This window comes from Chiloscyllium plagiosum, chromosome 4 (assembly GCF_004010195.1).
Source record: "Chiloscyllium plagiosum isolate BGI_BamShark_2017 chromosome 4, ASM401019v2, whole genome shotgun sequence".
NCBI lineage: Eukaryota > Metazoa > Chordata > Chondrichthyes > Orectolobiformes > Hemiscylliidae > Chiloscyllium > Chiloscyllium plagiosum.
Genome location: NC_057713.1, coordinates 36,251,257 through 36,270,224, shown reverse-complemented (window position 1 = coordinate 36,270,224; position 18,968 = coordinate 36,251,257). Strand labels below are relative to the sequence as shown.

Below are 18,968 nucleotides of genomic sequence, written 5' to 3'. Positions count from 1 at the left end.
ATTGCAGTCAATATGCTGTTAGGTGGGAAACCTCAGGATGTTGATCCAGTAGCAATGAAGGAACAGGTTGAAGTCGGAGTAATGTGTGATTTGGGTTGAACTTGTAGGTGATGTACCTTGTAAGTGATATTCCCTTGTCCTTTGAGGCGTGAAAGATTATGGGTTCATTAAGTAATACTGTAAGTAATTTACAAAAATTTTCCCACAGTACTAATTATTAAACCAAAGTAGTAATGACTAAAATTACTTTCTAAAATCAATTATATTCAAAATACACCTTAAAGCTAATATAACAAGTTCCAAAAATCCTTTACAGAAAAAAATAGAACGTTTGATGAATTTTGAAGAGCTGTGTTTATGGCATACTGAGACGAGAAAAACAGTGAGTTTCCTTAATAAATAGTCACCCCAGCCATAAACAAATATCAGCAGTATATATACCATTACTAAACATATAACATTTGTGGAATCACACAGGAGAGGGTGAAAGGGAGAAAGGCCAATGAATGAAAATGTGCCATATGAGTAGCTCATTCTTGTGAAAAATTAAAACATGAGCTTGCCCAGATTAATGATCTCGTAATGGTTTCCCACTTCTATTTTGGTAACATCCCAAGTTTAAAACAAAGTCAATATATAAACTTAAAATATTAAAATGCTCTAGTAATTTTAAAATTCATTTTTTAAATCTTCCATCAGCTTGCCATTTCTTTTTCATAGATGTAGTATTGTGCCAGCAACCCATGACTATATTTTTACCCAAATGCCCATTTATGTACATCTGTGCCAGACAGTGTGTGCCAGGACATTGTTTAACATCCAAGTGGCCTTAATTTCAACTTCAAGTGGCTCTACATTGATCAGGAGAGGAAATCCTGCCTGAATCTCCCATCATCACTATTGCTCAAGAGGATTAAGACAAAATGTTACATTCCAATTCAACTTAATATTCTGTTATAAGAAGGGAAAGTTAAAACCTAAGGTTTATCTTGCAGGTTATTTATAAAATGGAGAATAGTGGAAGGGAAGACAAGTAAATAAAAAAAAAAATTAATTCAGTAATCACAAGCTTGGTTTTCAAAAGTATGTAAATTTCAGGAAGAACGGCAAACCAAGACTTCCATGTTACAAAAGTCTTGGAGGAAGGTTTAATGTAGGAATCAGTGTCATGCATCTTTGAATCTAAGGGAGAAAAAGGTGCACTGCAGTTTAGAAGGATTTAAGAAAAGGAATTGTCATCATTAAAACTAGGAATGAAATCGGAAAATATATCACAGAGAGAAGTTGGAGATCAGACAGAACAAAAGATGACAAGATTGGGAAAGGCATTGTTACGGTCACATTGATCAATAGATTGGCTATTTGGCCCATTTCATGCCCATCCGTCAGCACTTTGCTGCAGCAGTCCAATTATTCCCCACAAATATCTTCTCTTCAAGTATTTATCTAATTCTCTTTTAACACATTATTAAATTGTCTGGGCCTTGTTACTTGATATTGTGATTTATGAAGAATTAACAGAGAGAGGATAATGGCAATAACAATTTTCAGGTGTAAATAGAACACAATGGTAGATTACAGGTGCACAGTAAGCAATTTCAAACAAGTGAAAAACACAGATTCAACCTCCTGTCATGTGGTCCCAAGGAATGGTACTCCTAATTGAAGGATAGGATCTTAAAAATCTTACTTTTATGAAAAAAAGTAAATTGGTAATAATCACATTATCATTTCACTGGTTCTTTTTGAGGTAAAAAAAAACTTCAATGCACAACTGTACAAATTGGAGAAGAGTACTTAAATGTGTTCCTGGTTTGAAAGACTTCGATCTCAGTGTCACCATCAACAGATTCAGTAAATTTTAGCTACAAGAGATTTTAGGTACAAGGTTAGCTCACAGTTGCTGGAATTGCTCTCTTTGAAGTGAAGGAGATTGAGGGAAAATTTCATAGTAGTGCACGTAATTAATTCAAGTTTTAATAAGGTAGACAGGAAAAATGTGCAGGAGAAAGTGAGGACTGCAGATGCTGGAGATCAGAGCTGAAAATGTGTTGCTGGAAAAGCGCAGCAGGTCAGGCAGCATCCAAGGAACAGGAGAATCGACGTTTTGGGAAGAAGGGCTTATGCCCGAAATGTCGATTCTCTTGTTCCTTGGATGCTGCCTGACCTGCTGCGCTTTTCCAGCAACACATTTTCAGGAAAAATGTGCAATCAGTTAATGGGTACAAAGAATAGGAAACACAGATTTAAGGTTTTAACAAGAGATGTAGGGCAAATATGAGGAAGAACTTGTTTTGCACAGTCAACGCCAATGATCTAAAACTAGCTGCCTATAAGGGCGGTACAAATAGTGATAATCAATAATTCGAAAAGTGGAAGTGCACATGAAAGAAGTGACCAATGGGGATAAGGTAATGGAACTGACTGAACTGCTGACATTGATTCAAATGAGCCAAATATCCCTTCTCTGTGCTGTAAATGAATTTCTGGGAAATAGAAGCTACAGAAATGGATATGAAAGACTAACTGTTAGCAGATGAATTGTACATCAGCTGTTAATATGATATCAAGTGTTAGCAGATAACAACAATCCTTTACATGTACTTTAAACTTTAGCAATATGTCTTGTATCTTTAACTTTTCCCAAGTTGCAACAGTGACAAAAACATTGAAAAGGTGAAGATTCAGAGCAATGATAAAAAAAATCCCTGCCCACAAAAAATCTCCAAAACTCAGTTATTAACATCTTCATACCCTCATAATAACCACAACATTCTACATATATCCAGAGGTTCACACTGTGCAGAGAGAAGGATGTTGTCAAAATTGACAATTATCTTAAAAAAAAACTATTTTATAAGTCCTTGCAGTATTAAGGCATTGGATCATTCTCCCACATTCATTGTAAACATTCAATGTTTTAAATCCTTTGGATCTGAACAGGCGCTTTGGTTGGTGAAAGCAGCTCATTAAAAGTGGATGAAGAAGCACAGCCCTATGCTTCTCCAGTCTGCCAGCTTTGCTGAGTGTTTATTTTTTAAAAAAGTTTTAAATAGATTGAAAAGTTTTTTGAAGATTGTAACAGCAGATGAATTCTTGGTAGAATGTGGCCAATCATACAGGAGTTCTACTTGGTGCTTGTGTCAGTCTTGTTGTACTCCGTTTCTCCAGATGACACCTGAGAAATGCGCCTGGTGGAACTCCACAGACGCTTAGCGAATTGACTTGACCGCGTCTGAAACAAGTACAGAGATTAAACTAAGAGGTGCTGTTATCAATCATCTATCTCTCTCTTCATTCATAGAATCCTTACACTGTGGAAGCAGACCATTTGGCCCCGTGAGTCCATCAACCGCCAGAGAGTTTCCTACCCATATCAGGCTTCTAACCTATCCCTGTAACTCCACATTTAAAATGGCTAATCCACTCAACCTTCACATCCTAGGCACTATGGGCACTTTAGCATGACCAATCCACCTACCCAGCACATATCTGGACTGTAGGAGAAAACCAGAGCACCCTGAGGAAACCCATGTAGACATGTGGAAAACGTGCAAACTCCACACAGTCCCCAGAGGATGAAATTGAACCTGGGCGCTTGGCGCTGTGAGGCAGCAGTGCTAACCACTATGCTGCCCCCATTTCTCTCCTGAATGTGAATGTTTTTGAGTTGTGGCCACATGGACACAGCAACCCTCAAGTATCATGCCCACGTGACCATTCATGACTCCAGCCACTTGCACTTTCTAATTACCATCACGGCTAATCAGCACCTTAAATCTATTTATCTGCCTCCCTTTTATATACATGAAGGTAGGCCACTTAATTCCTTCAGCCTGCTCCACCATTCAACAGGATCATGGCTGATCCAACAGTCCTCACGTCCACTTTCTTGCCCTTTCCCCAGAACCCTTGATTCCCCTGCTATCAATCTAACTCTTAATTATACATAATGACTCTGCTGCCCCCCCCCCCCCGCTCACAGTTGCTGGTCTCACCAGCACCTTATATAGTTGCAATAACATTTCCCAACTCTTATACTTCAAGCCCCTTAAAATATATGCAGCATTCCAGTAGCCTTCCTGATTACCTGATGCACCTGTGTTAGCTTTGTGTTTCATGCACAAGTTGACCCAAGTACGTTTGTGTTCTGACCTACCACAGTTTTACCCCATTTAAATGATACGGTTATTCTCCCCTCAGATATGAACATTTTCCCACATTATACTCTATCTGCCAACTTTTTGTCTACTAACATAACCTATCAGTATCTCTCCGTATCTCTAAAGTTAGGTGTACCTTTCCACCTAATTTTGTGCAAATTTGGTTGCAGCACTTCTGCTTATTCTCTCATTTCCTTTATTCTTTGATACAAAATAAATTTTTGATCTAAGTTACAAAAATTTCAAGTGACCAGGCATGCACAGTCTTTCAGGGGAGAGAGCAGCACCAGCACATGTATTACTCGAGAAGGCATGGCTGGTGTGTAAAGTGGAATGTGACACTGGGACAGTGCCAATTAAGTATTGATGGAAATGAAGTTTTCAGGGACATGGAGATACTATGGAAGAGTAGGGCCATCTATAATGCTTTTTGAGATAGCCAATGCAGACTTTGCTGGGCAAATTTTTTGTACTGTCCTGGTTCTGAGTTCCATTTAAACTCAGAATCCAATGACATAAATGGAAAACGTTTGACCAAATAAATCAGTCACTTGTAATTACTCAACAGAGAAGGAGCAGCTTTGATTTACATATCATTTCCATAGGTCATCCTAAAGTATTTCTTGAGGTGCAAACATACTTATTTTTTTAATAGCCAAGTACAGTGAGTGGCCAGTTTGGACACAGGAATACAGAAAATTTGGTGAGTTGCTGCTCAGTCTGGTTTGGTAGTGTTGGTGGTTGAATAAACATTTGGAATGAATGACTGCTCTTCAAAATTTCTACAACATACTAATATCCCAACTGATGGAATGGCATCACTGATACTGCAGGGTTCCTTTAGTGATGCACCCCAAATTAGTTAAAATTATGTACTCAAGTCTCTGAGCTGAGATGTTTTGACCTCTCTTTGAACTTACATTCCTTTGTATGTTATTTGGCTTAATATTTTTCTTTACACTTCAATGAAGCATCATCAAATGATTTAATTCATTGAAGTGTTATATAAATGATGTGTAATTACTGTTATCCTACCAAATTTCTTGTGCCTTCCTCACTGTGTTTTACCTCAGAGGGTTTACCCGATACCACCACAATTAGTTTTCCATCATTTAAACCGACTAGAATATGGCTGTTATCTTTGGTAACAGAAACACAATGAATGGGAACCTTCATGACCATTTGCTCCATTGCACTCTTCAAACTGAAAAAAAACACAATGAAATAGCATGACAGACATTAAAAAAAAACTTCTGACGTCATTACTATTAGTCCAACAACAATTAACAATAGTCTATCAAACTCAATTTAAAGAAGTTAAATTGACTTAGCATCTGCAAGCTTTTTGAGGGCAAAAATGATCAATTTCCGTTGGTCTGTGACAAAACATGATTCTTGATTTCCTACATCGTATAGTTACAAATATTAGAACATTGAACAATACAGCGCAGAACAGGCCCTTCGGCCTTTCATGTTGCGCTGACCTGTGAACTATTCTCAGCTCGCCCCCCTACACAATCCCAAAATCATCCATGTAAGGATTGTTTAAATCTCCCTAATGTGGCTGAGTTGACTACCTTAGCAGGTAGGGCATTCCACGCCCATACCACTCTCTTCTGATTCCCCCACCAACAGAAAAGTTTGTGTGTCAATCCTCCTTGCACTTTGATTATATTACCCATGAACTTTTAAAAAGGGAATACAGCCACATTAATGCAACTTGTTCTCATATAGTAACTCTTTAAATCTTGTTTTTATTCTAGTAAATCTTTGCCATGGATGTCTCAAGGCCAATGCATTATTCATGGAATTTTACAGTACAGAAGGAAACTATTCAACCTAACGCGTCTGTCCCACTGCTGAGAAAGCTATCCAGCTAGTATCATTCTCCAACCCTATCTTTTGAGCCCTCTAAATGAATCATTTTCAAATATATATCTAGCTCTATTTTGTAATGTGCTCGGAAATCCACTCCACCCCTCTGCTAGGCAGCACATTCCAAATACTAACAACTCTCTGAGCAAAAACATGTCTCCTCATCTCACTCATAGCTCTCTTGCTGACAATCTTGAAATTGTGATCTCTAGTTACTGACATACCAACTAGTGGAAACAGAATATCCTTCTTTACCCTGTCAAAATTGTTCGTAATTTTGAACACCTCAGTAAGGTTCACCTCTTAACCTTCTGTACTCCAAGGAGAATGAACCCAATTTCTCCAATCGTTGTTTGTATGTAAAATTCCTCATTCCTGGTATCATTCAAGTAAATCCTTTGAACTTTCTTCAGGACTTTAACATCCTTTTTTACATTTAGTGCCCAAAACTGAACGTAATATTCCAATGTGTTTTGGGCAATGATTTATAAAGTTGTAGCATCATTTCCTTGCTATTATACTCTAAGCCTATTTAAAAACTCAAGGATCCTATATGCCTTCTTAACAATTGATTCAATTCACGTGGCTATCATTAGAGAATTATGCACTTGAACCCAAGGTCCCTCTGTTCTAACAAAGAGTCTGTATTGTCTCTCCATATTTCTTCTACCAAAATGCATTACCTCACATTTGTCTGCACTGAAATCTATCTGCCAGGTGTTTGTCCATTTGGCCAACTTGTCAGTTGTCCTCAGAATTCACTATTCTCCTTAGCTTAGTATTATCTGTATATTTAGAGATTTGCCCTTAACACCAATCTCAAAATTATTTATATGGATCAGAAAAAGCAATGGTCCTAACACTGATCCTGGTGGGGTGGGGGTGGGTCACCACTTTTAACTCATGCACAGTCTGTGAAATGCCCATCTATTCCTACCCTCCGCCCTGATTTTTTTGTACAGCAAGATTTTACCATTGCGTTCGTGCTGCTGACAGATTTACTTATCCATCTGCTCTACACAATTACCAAAAGCAGAGCCAAGAAAATCTGGTACCAAATCCTTAAGATCTATAGAAAAGACAGAGTCCTCTGCAACATAATCAGTAACGCAATGCTTTTGTGACAAAAATATTCAGGATACTCATCAGATTGATAATGGAGCAAAAACATTGAGTTAGATTTATTAAAAGATTATAAATACAGAGTAAAGCTCCATTTACACTGTTCAATCAAACACTTCCAGGGCAAAGACAACATAGGTTATATATAACTAAATTCACTCCACACTATTTGATTAGCATTACCCAGCTTTAGCACTGATTCAATACAGAATCTAGGGCCAACATCATCCTGTGTGGCTCAAAATCACCCATTTATGCACTGAACCACTCAAAGCAAATGTGTTTGTTTCAAATATATACATTTATTTTAGTTTATGGTGGTGAAGACAATCAATCTCCCTCAAATTTCAATAATAGTGTACCTATCCTTTGTGTCAAATATAACAATATGAGTATAACAAAGCACTTTACCTCCGTAGGTCCCGTATCTGCAGTGAGCACTGCTCGGTACCCAGTAACACAAACTCTTCAACGATACACATTGCGGACACTCGCTCATCCATGGACACAGAGGCCAGGTGCTTGCCATTCACAGAATATAGATGCAAGAGCATTTTATCCTAGATTTAAACAATAAAAGATGGGGATATTAATATCAAAGATTTCTTAGATATCCCTTTAGCTAAGTTAATTGAAATTTGGATGAAATGTTATTGATCTGGAATGTTATCTGTTCCTCTAATGCCAAACCTGCCAGTTTCTGTTACACTGGCTCAAACCACTGTATGGACAACCTGTCACACATCCTCCACACAAAGATAATGGCAAGGGACCAGAGGTACCAAAAAAAAAAAAATCACAGGGATGAACCCATTAGTTCAATAATTATGTTTATAATATGGTAACTAATGAAATAAAAAAGAATTGTTAATGGTTGATTAATGATCTTTCAATGTCCTTCCAATTTAAGAACTATCCCCTTGGATTGGAAAACTGTCAATAACTTTCCATTATTGAAAGAAAAATTGAGAAGTTATACTAATAGGTCTATAAATTTCCAACCAGTTGTGGGAAAGTTACTGTAACCTGTTACTAGGGATGGCATATGGACAAATTGGAATTGGTCAGAGAGAGCTTTGGTTTGTAATAGGTAAGTCACATCAAACAAATATGTTGAATTTTCCAAGGATATAACAAATGTGCTAGGGCTCTTATGGAACAGTGATATTGTCACCACCTTTAGGCACAAGATTCAGGCTTATGTCCCATCTGCCTCAACCATGTTTGAACAATTTGTTTAAAAATATCAATAATATTAAATGGCAATGAACTATTGATGGATGTTATTTTATTTGGACGTTCTAAAGTCAAAACCAATAACACATGGAATTGGAGGCGACTTATAGACTTAGGTAGAAAAGTATTAAGCAAATGATGGAGCGTACAGACAATGGATATGCATTCAAATTGCAAGGGTATGACAAATGGTGCCCCTTGAGATCAAGCATTAGCAATTCAGTGTTCAGGCAGTACTGTTCTTCCCCCATTTGGAATGTTCAGATAGACATAAAATTTCATGGCACATAATCCCATATTTGAATATCAAGGGAGTTCTTGTGTCCAGGTTCACCTATTTATCCCTCAAATCAAAAACAGCATCATATTGAGTTAATCATTCATTTACTCTTCATGCAAATGTTCATTGCAATTTCTAAGAATTTTCAGTGCACAAGTTGAATTGGGCAAACTGGGAGAGGTTTTAATTTTTAGACGGTTGACTGTCAAAGTGTAAAGTTCAGCAACATGCTCCAGTGCAAAGTGGCCTGAGAGATTTTGATTTAGTACCTCCAGTCTCATTTATATTTCCCAGCTACAATGCAGGGCAACAGAATAAAATATGGCCGAGAAAACCATGATATGGAAGAGTGTTGGAGGTTGAAAACGAGAGTTGGTCATTAGATGTTGCACATTTTCTGAAATGCTGTGAAGCTGTTGGTTTCATTCATCTAATACAGCTATTACTGAGGTGTCATGGTCCAAGCTTATGTTATATTCTGGAAGAATTAAGGACACTGGTAAATCTTACTTTTTAGGATAGTATGGAACTCTTACAGAATTAACACAGCGTTGATTTTTCTGTCTTTGAAAATACATGGACAATTATTAGCCATCAGGGACCAGGACAAAGTGGGGATAACGGTCACAAAGATTGGGGTGACAAGACCCTAGTCCATAGACATTCCTGAACAGGCATCAGATAGTTTTCATGCATCCTCTGCACCTTCATCTATGCAAGTGTTTGGAAAAGTGAGCATATAGTCCTCAGCATGAAGTAAACTAAAATGTGACCTCGACCTATATGATGGATAGATTCTAACATCATGAATACCTATTCCATATTTGTTGGTTAGATGTTGTTAGCTCTTAGATAGAAAATAATTTAACAAATTCTTGTCAAGTGACAATCCCCATCTGCACAAGACTATTAAGCATAAAATCAGAAGTAGGTCCTTCTCCCCATTGAATCTGCTCAGGCATCTATGGCTGATTTGATAATCCTTAAATCCACTCTCCTGCCTTTTCCCCATAACCCATGAATCCCTTACAGATTAAATATTTGTACAGCTCAGTCTCAAATATTCTGAATGACCCAGCCTGAAGCCCTCTAACGCTTCAGCTGGAGAGCAGAATACTTTCACAGACTATTGTGAGAGTAACACCATCTGTCCCAACCATTCATTCATCCTCTGGTATCAATGAACCTCCCTGTCTCTTTAGCTTATTACATCTAAAACATTTCTTCTTAATAAACTATTTAAGAACACAACGCCTACTTAGGTATCTGTGGCTAACGAATCTAAAATGTTTCGACCCTGACTATTGCCATAATGTACTTGTCACTCATTGATTTTTTGACTCATCAAGGAACAAGACAAGGTTAAGACAAAAGGTTATTCAATACATTGTATTATGCAAAGACAAAATGAATTATCCAATATAATCGAATTTTGCAGGGTTCTGCACACCAGGTGCATTTCCAAGTAATTCTAAAAAGTGCAGAGTTTCTGCCTCTGCCACTTTTCTAAGACAGTGTGTTCTGAATCCTCTGAAAAACCTTTTTTCCAACTCCCCTCTGCCATTTTGAATTGTGTTGTTACCTTTGATGATGCCCTGCTTTCTATACTGCTGTGAATGACAATCTGACCCTCACATCCAATGACAAGGTCATCAATAGTCATGGGCAGCGTGCTTTCACAGGGGGGTCGCAGGGTCCGCATGAATTGACCTCGTCGAATTGTATGTACAATGACTGTGCCATCCTGTAAAAGGGGAAAAGGTTTAAGAATTGTAAAATTATTTGGTAATTATTTACCTCAGGATACTTGACGTTTGTTGAAATGTAGAAAATGTAACAAGAGGCTATTCAGTCCATTGAATTGTTCAATGCAGGCCACCATCAAACCAATACCAGAACAATGAGAAAAGGAAGATGCAGCACCAATGCTGCTGTCACAGCTAAGACGTATCCTAAACCGAATATGGCAATTTCTAGTCTCAAGTGGCGAATCTGTTATATCAATCATAGCTTAGTTGGGAGTACGAGTGCCTCTTAAGTCAGAAGGTTTTGGGTACAAATCGCTCTCCATCAATGTCAGAATAGGGTTTTGAACATAAGCCAGAGAGTGCTGCACCACTGGAGGTGTCACCTTTTGGATGAAGTGTTCAACAGAGCACTGATCTACGACATGATCAATATAAAAGATTCCTTGGCACCAGCTTAAAGAATAGGGGGCAATTTTCCTCCGGTATCTATATTTATCCCTTAAATCGACATTATAAAAGCAGATCTGTTCGCTATTGTCACATTATTGTTTGTAGGAGCTTGTTGTGCAAACTGTGTTTCGGGTTCCCCTACACTGTAACCGTGATGGCACTGAGCCCCTTAGCAATAACAGGAATGGAATGGCAAAGCAGTTCTGTTGTGAAACTACTTTAATTAGATTGAAGTCAGAACAAATCAATTAAACTACTTGTAAACTACAACAAGAAGCTCAGTCTAACATGGCCTTTATACTTACTGTATTAGCCCTGGATGGATAAGCATGCCAATTATCTTACTGCTTTTGAACTTCTGTCTCAAGCTTCTCTATTCTCCTTTCTTTAAAAAACTTGTTAACAGGATATGGCATCATTTATTGTCCATCTCTAATTGGCCTTGAACTCAATAGCACGCCTGGCCATTTCAGAGCCAACCACATTGCTGTGGGCTCAAAGTCACAAGACCAGGCAAGGATGGCATATTTCCTTTCCTGAAGGATATTTGTGAACCAGGTGGGCTTTTATGACAGTTGACAATTCTTCTAATTCCAAATTTATTTTTAAATAAATTCTAATTTTACCATTTGCTTTGGTGAAATTCAAATCCATGTCCCCTGAATTTTGTCAGTATTCACATTTGAAAAGGGTAATGTTGGTGCCCTTTTGGAATATGGGGATGGAAGTTACTAGATTAGATGGGATTGCAGTTAACAAAGAGGAAGCTTTAGCAATTTTGGAAAATCCGAAAATAGATAAGACCTCTGTGCCAGATGGGATTTATCCTCTATTCTCTGGGAAGCTAGGGAGGAGATTGCAGAGCCTTTGGTTTTGATCTTTATGTTATCACTGTCAACAGGAGTAGTGCCAGAAGACTGGAGGATAGGAAATATTGTTCCCTTGTTTAAGGAGGAGTCTCGGGACAACCCTGGTAATTATAGACCGGTGAGCCTTACATAGGTTGTGGGTAAAGTGTTGGAAAAGGTTATAAGAGAGAGGATTTATAATCATCTGGAAAGGAATAATTTGATGTTTTGTGAAGGGTAGGTCGTGCATAACTAACCTTATTGAGTTCTTCGAGAAGGTGACAAACAAGGTGGATGAAGGTAAAGCGGTTGATATGGTGTATATGGACTTCAGTAAAACATTAGATGAGGTTCCACATGGTAGGCTATTGCACAAAATAGAGTTTCGGGATTGAATGTGATTTAAAGGTTTGGAACAGAAATTGGCAGAGGGTGATGGTTGATGGGAAATGTTCATCCTGGAGCTCAGTTACCAGTAGTGTGCTACAAGGATCTGTTTTGGGGCCACTGTTGTGTGTGTCATTTTATAAATGATTTGGATGTAGGCGTTGAAGGATGGGTTAGTAAATTTGCGGATGACACTAAGGCGGAGTTGTGGATAGCGCTGAAGGATGTCGTCGGTTACAGAGGGACATAGAAAAGATACAGAGCTGGGATGAGAAGTGACAAATGGAGTTTAATGCGGAAAAGTGTTAGGAAGTTCACTTCGGTAGTGGTAGCAGGAATGCAGAGTACTGGGCTCATGGTAAAATTCTTGGCAGTGTAGATGAACAGAGATCTCAGTGTCCAGGTGCATAAATCCCTGAAAGTTGCCACCCAGGTTGATTGGCTTGTTAAGAAGGCATATGGTGTGTTGGTGTTTATTGGTAGGGGGATTAAGTTTCAGAGCCACGAGGTCATGCTTCAGCTGTACAAGACATTGGTAAGGCCACACCTGGAGTATTGCGTATAGTTCTGGTCACCACATTATAGGAAGGACGTAGAAGTTTTGCAAAGGATTCAGAAGAGATTTACTAGTATGTTGCCTGGTATGGAAGGAAAGGCTGAGGGAACTGAGGCTTTTTTCATTGGAGAGAAGGTTGAGAGGTGACCTAATCGAGACGTATAAGATAATCAGAGGGTTAGATAGGGTGGACAGTGAGAGCCTTTTTCCTCAGATGGTGATGGTTTGCACGAGGGAACACAGCTTTAAACTGAGGGGTGAGAGATTTAGGACAGATATCAGGGGTTGTTTCTTTACTCGTAGTAGGGACGTGGAATGGCCTGTCTGCAACAGTAGTAGACTCGCTGACATTAAGAGCATTTAAATGGGCAATGGATGTACATATAGTTAATAATGGAACGGTGCAGGTTAGATGGGCATCAGATTAATTTCACAGGTCGGCACAACATCGAGGGCCGAAGGGCATGTATTGTGCTGTAACGTTCTATGATCTATGAATATTAATCTGGGATGCCAGTTCAGTGAGGTTACTTGTATGACACTGCCTCAAGAAGGAGCAGCGCTCCTAAGGCTAGTGCTTCTAAATAAACCTGTTAAACTATAGCCTGGTGTGTGTGATTTTTAACGTTGTCCTTCTTTATTTGGTTTTGGATTTTCTCTACCATATGGATTTGTTCAATTGGGTGACTTTTATCCGCACTCTTATCCAATGAACTCATCTCATTGTGCAATCATATATTCCCATAGTCATAGTGCCCCAAGGATACTTTCCTTAATCAACCAGTTAGAAATTACATGAACATGCTAAACATGTTTTCCTGCAATCATTCTTCTGCTTTCATCTCTATTTCAAGGTTGCTATCACTGCTATTACTGTTTTCACAAGCTTCAATTTTCCTGCCTTCAACCAACACAAACCTCGTTCATGGTCTCAGCCTGTAGGTGATGGCAGCAGACTGATCCTGCTCAGCTTAACATCGGAAATACTACATTACAGCAACCCAATTAATAATCCTCCCCTACTCCCAATCAGCCACACTGTGGAAGATTCACCTTAGACCCCGATACTGCCATGTCAAGCTCAGTACTGATGGCCACACACGTGACTGTGTCATCATGTCCATAGAGGACCTGCACTGGCTTCTGAGCCAAACCACAAGCAAATCCACCCTGAAAAAAAAACACAAAAGATGAATGAACTGGCGCATTTCATGAACAAACAATAATTCATTTCTTAAACTATTTCAACCCACTAGACGATTTACGTTACCCATGGCTCAACAGCTGTACTCTCATTCGGATTCAGAAAATAAAGGGTTCTAGTCACATGTATGATACTTAAGGATAAAACAACCTGACAGTCCAGTCCAGCATGATATATACTGCAGTCTTTCAGATGAGACGTCAAACCGATACCTTGCTTCCCATCTCAGGTTATATAAAAATCCTTTGACATAACTTTGAGGTAAGGCTGTGTCTTGATCAACATCCCTTAAGCAACATATCATCCAGAAATATTTGCACCTCAGGCCTTACTATTGTATTGTTAGGCTGAAAGTACCTATTGGGTTCTTTAAGGGCTGATTAAAATGTTTACAAGACGACAAACACACTTCAAAAGAATGTAGGCATGGATTATTTTCTAAACAGTGAGAAAATTCATAAAGCCAAAGTACAAAGGGATCTAAGAGTGCTAGTCCAAGATTCTATAAAGGTTGACTTGCGGGTTGAGTCCGTGGTTAAGAAAGCAAATGTAATGTTGTCATTTATCTCAAGAGGGTTGGAATGTAAAAGCAGCAATGTGTTACTGAGACTTTATAAAGCTCTGGTTAGGCCCCATTTAGAATACTGTGTCCAGGAAGGACATACTAGCACTGGAATGTGTCCAGTGGAGATTCATATGGATGATGCCTGGAATGGTAGGCCTAACATACGAAGTGTGGCTGAGGATCCTGGGACTCATTTGAGTTTAGAAGGTTGAGAGGAGATCGAACAGAAACTTACAAGATAATGCATGGCTTAGAAAGGGTGGACGTTGGGAATTTGTTTCTGTCAGTCGGGGATACTAGGACCCGTGGGCACAGCCTTAGAACTAGAGAGGATCAATTTAAAATGGAACGGAAATGAGGAGACATTTCTTCAGCTGGAGAGTGGTGGGCCTGTGGAATTCATTGCCATGTAGTGCAGTCAAGGCCGGGACGTTAAATGTCTTCAAGGCAGAGATTGATAAATTCTTAATCTCGCAAGGAATTAAGGGATCTGGGGAGAGTGCGATTAAGTGGCATTGAAACGTCCATCAGCCATAATTGAAAGGCAGAGTGGACTCAATGGGCCAAACAGCCTTAATTCCACTCCTGTGTCTTATGGTCTAACATATAGTTAATTAATTCGGTTAAATTACTGAGATAAATGTTAAACAAGTGAGTCTCACACTGCCTTCCTGGTTCATTAGGGACTTGGTAATGACAGCACTTGGAGCTCTACCTCAGATTCCATGAGCCAGGTCTCGCAAATCCCAGCCCAGTGGTGGATGCCCAATGAATGGGGCAAAGATCCCAATATTAATCCTAATTTGAATCTCATGTAACATGCTGTATCACTATTTACAGTACTTTCAGCACTTTTCCACACATTATTTTATGCAGAAACAAGTTGAAAAACATCTCCTGTTGGTTCCTCATTAACCACACAATATTCTGTCTTCCACCCAGACAAAGCCATGCAGTTACTTCCAAGCCAAAACAGACTGTTTTTAAACCAGGCCTGCTTTCCATGTAGTCTTCCACTTTCTAATTGCTCATTGTCATGTCCAATTAACCCTTAATGATTCACTCATAACAATCTAGTTTGGAGATATTAATTTTAAGTCCAACATTACAACAGTAGATAATTTGTTTTACTCAACCTATCCTGAAATGTTACAATATTCTGGAACAGGGAGACTTTTTTGCTAACTTACGTCTGTTGACTTAAGACAGTTTAAAAAGTGTGGCATCCAGGCTTTCCTTAAATGGCTTTAAGGATGTTGGAATGCTGACCACTGATTAATTCTTCTAAATCTGCAACTGCTCAAGTCCAATTATTCCACATGGCAACACAAATACATTACATTACCTACAAGGAAACATTACCATGTGACTGCACCAATGATAAAAGGAGCCCAAAGAAACCAGAAAGTGGTTTGGCACTCCTGAAACGTGCAAGTGTTTGAAAAAAAATTGTGTCCTGATCATCATCAAACAGCACTTAGAAGCACTGAGAGTATCAAGGGTACTGAATGTATGATTGGGAGGAGACTTTGATGTCCATTACCAAGAGTGGCTCAGTAGCTGGCATCACTACTGACTGAACGTGACAAGTCCTCAAAGATATTGTTGAGGACTTATAAAGTCAATGGTAGGGCCTTGGGAATGTTGCCAAACAAAGATGCAGTTGCATAGTTCCTTGGAAGTGGAGTGGCAAGTAGATAGGGTGGTCAAGGTGATGTTTGGCATGCTTGCCTTCATTGGTCAGTGCATTAAGTCGAGGAGTTGAGACATCATGTTGCAGCTGTACATGACATTGGTAAGGCCACTTTTGGAATTCTATGTTCAATTCTGGTTTCCCTGCAAAAGGAGAAGTATTATTAAACTTGAAAGGGTTCAGAAAAGATTTTCAAGGATGTGGATTGTTGAATAGGCTGGAACTGTTTTCCCCTGGAGCGTCAGAGGCTGAGGGGTGACCTTATAGAAGTTTAGAAAATCATAAGGGGTATGGACAGGGTGAATAGCCAAGGTCTTTTTCCCCAGTCCAAACTAGAGAGCATAGGTTTAAGGTGAGAGGGGAAAGATGTAAAAGATGTTAGGGACAACATTTTCATGCAGAGAATATAGTGTGTTGCCAGAGGAGATGGTAGAGGTGGGTACGTGAATAGGAAGGGTTGAGCGAGATATGAGCTAATTGCTGGCAAATGGGATGAGATTATTTAAGGATATCTGATCAGTGTGGACGAGATGGACCAAAGGGTCTGGTTCCGTGATGTACAACTCCATGACACACAGACTATGACAAGTAAGCACATTTGAGAATAAGCTACTTGATCTCAATAATCTAGCTGCTACAGATTATTCTGCCCATAAGGATACTGTTAGGAGTGAACATTGCTCAGTTCTGGACTGTGAAAACAAAGACCTATCTTCTCATGAAGGATTCCATCCATCATGTTTCACTGTATCATCATAATGCAAAAAACTGGGCATCCTTGTAGTTCTGAGAACCATCCACTGCAGAATGATCAAGCCCCAGTACATGCCTTATTCTACCATCCAAAATTCCAGATTCAATGAGGTGTGGAAAAACATGCAGAAGAGCAACAGGCATACCTAAAAATACGGTTTCAAACTAGAGATGTTACAACAAAAGACTAAATACACAATAAACAGTAGAAAAAGCATGCTCTAGATTAATGCTTTCGCTAATGAATTAGAAAAGGATCTGAATTTGCTGGACCTCAATACATTTTTGATTTATGTAAAAGATCTTAAATTAGAGAAATTCCCACTGGTCACTCCTGTGACATGCCCAAGATGAGATGGGGAAATGAACTGGGATACTGAGAGCCAACCGAAGTCCTATCCTATCACTGTATGGTCATCCCATTCAACACACTTCCACAAATTCATTCTTCTCACTTGTGGTGCACCCCTAAGGGCATCTTACTTGTTGGATGACCTGCCACACTATGCATGTAGTGTCTCTTGATCCAGAGATGAGATAGGTACCGCAATGATCCAAGGCCAGGCATGTCACAATATCTAGGGGGAATAAAAGTAATGATTAACAGTGATGGTAGAAAACATATTGGAATCATTACTCAAGGAAGAAAGAACATTTAGAAAAGAAAAATGTATGAACAAATAGTCACCCAGGATTCCAAAACTGAAAATTTTGCTTAACCAACCATGTTGAATATTTTCAAGTAACAGAGTAAATAAAAGTATGAAGTAGATGTAATTTTACTGGATTTTCAAATGGCCTTCTATTAGTGCCCCATTATAGACTAATGAATAAGGTCAGAGAATGTGGAGTCAGAGGACAAGTCGAAGAATGGAGATACACGTGAGGAATGTAATAAATTACTGGAAGATATTACAAGTTTTCAGAATGGACATATAATTGCCAAATTTATTACCGATAAATGTAAAGTACAGGTGCACAAGCCTTTATCTGAAATGCTCGGGACCAGCTGGTTTTCTGAATTCAGAATTTTTTGGATTTCAGATTAAGTGACAGCTTGATGGTGAAATTTTAAAATAATCTTACCGAACAGCAGACTCACTGAGTAAAACAGGCCCTGAGACAGAATTGAGGCCCGTGAGTGCTAGGCCACGCCTCCCCCACATCGCATTTGAGTGACATGCATCAAGTGGGTGTGGAGTTGGGCTAACTGTTTGCACGTCAAAAAACCTTGTTAATGAGAAAAACTTCAAAGAAACCTTCGGATTTCGGAGCTTTTTGGATTTCGGATAAAGGTTCGTCTACCTGTATTATATTTTTGTAAGAAGAATAGGAAAGTGACTTATTACCTTGAACTTGGAAGTTTAGAGTGGAGCAAAAAAAAAGGGATCTTGAAGATCAATCACTAAAATTGTAAGGTGGTTAAAGATATGGAAGTGTTCAATTGGCCACAAACATATTGAATGGTGGGTCAGGCACAACAGGTTAAATTGCCTACTCTTGTTCCCATTTTACCAAGGCCATATAAAAAACAATCCAAACACTCAACTTTGCTGACAGAGGGTTGGTAAGAGCAATGAAAAGAAAGGAATTTATGATAAACCTGTATTCAACTTTGGTTAGACCACATTTGGAACACTTGATGCAGCTCTGATTGCCATATTATAAAGACAACACAGAGATAGTGCAGAGGGTACACAGAAGATTTACAAAGACCAAAAATGTTTAAATATCCATATCAGGTCAGGATTGATAGGCTGGGTCACATTTCTCTTGAAAAAAGACATTCTGAGGGATGACTTAATACATGCTGCCACTTCCAGGGAAGAGCATAACTGGATGCCGCTGATACAACATAGTCACAGAGAAATTAATGGGAAATTCAGAGGAAACCTCTTCACCAAAAGACTGGTGAAAATATAGAACTAAACAAGGCACTAATTAGACCATTTGGAAAATTTCAGATTCTCCACTTTCCTGCCTTTTCCCTTTACCATCGATTCCAGTACACGCAATCTTGACAACTTCGAAGAATAAGGGCAGCAAATGAAAGGAAATACCGTCATCTGGAAGTTCCTTTTCAAGTCA

At 38.9% G+C, this 18,968-nt stretch overlaps 1 protein-coding gene across 1 annotated transcript in view; it reads right to left on the bottom strand.

Moving 5' to 3' along the window:
- Positions 1–2,205: 2,205 nt before the first annotated feature.
- The window catches only part of nbeal2 (neurobeachin-like 2), a 239,806-nt gene continuing 223,043 nt past the window's right edge, over positions 2,206–18,968 (bottom strand). Inside the window, exons 50-55 of the mRNA XM_043687545.1 lie at positions 17,364–17,458; positions 13,719–13,835; positions 10,259–10,420; positions 7,572–7,720; positions 5,232–5,367; positions 2,206–3,235 (exon numbers count right to left, since the gene is read on the bottom strand). Coding sequence (XP_043543480.1) covers positions 3,128–3,235; positions 5,232–5,367; positions 7,572–7,720; positions 10,259–10,420; positions 13,719–13,835; positions 17,364–17,458 — 767 coding nt within the window. The 3' untranslated portion in view covers positions 2,206–3,127. The remainder of the gene's footprint in view (positions 3,236–5,231; positions 5,368–7,571; positions 7,721–10,258; positions 10,421–13,718; positions 13,836–17,363; positions 17,459–18,968) is intronic.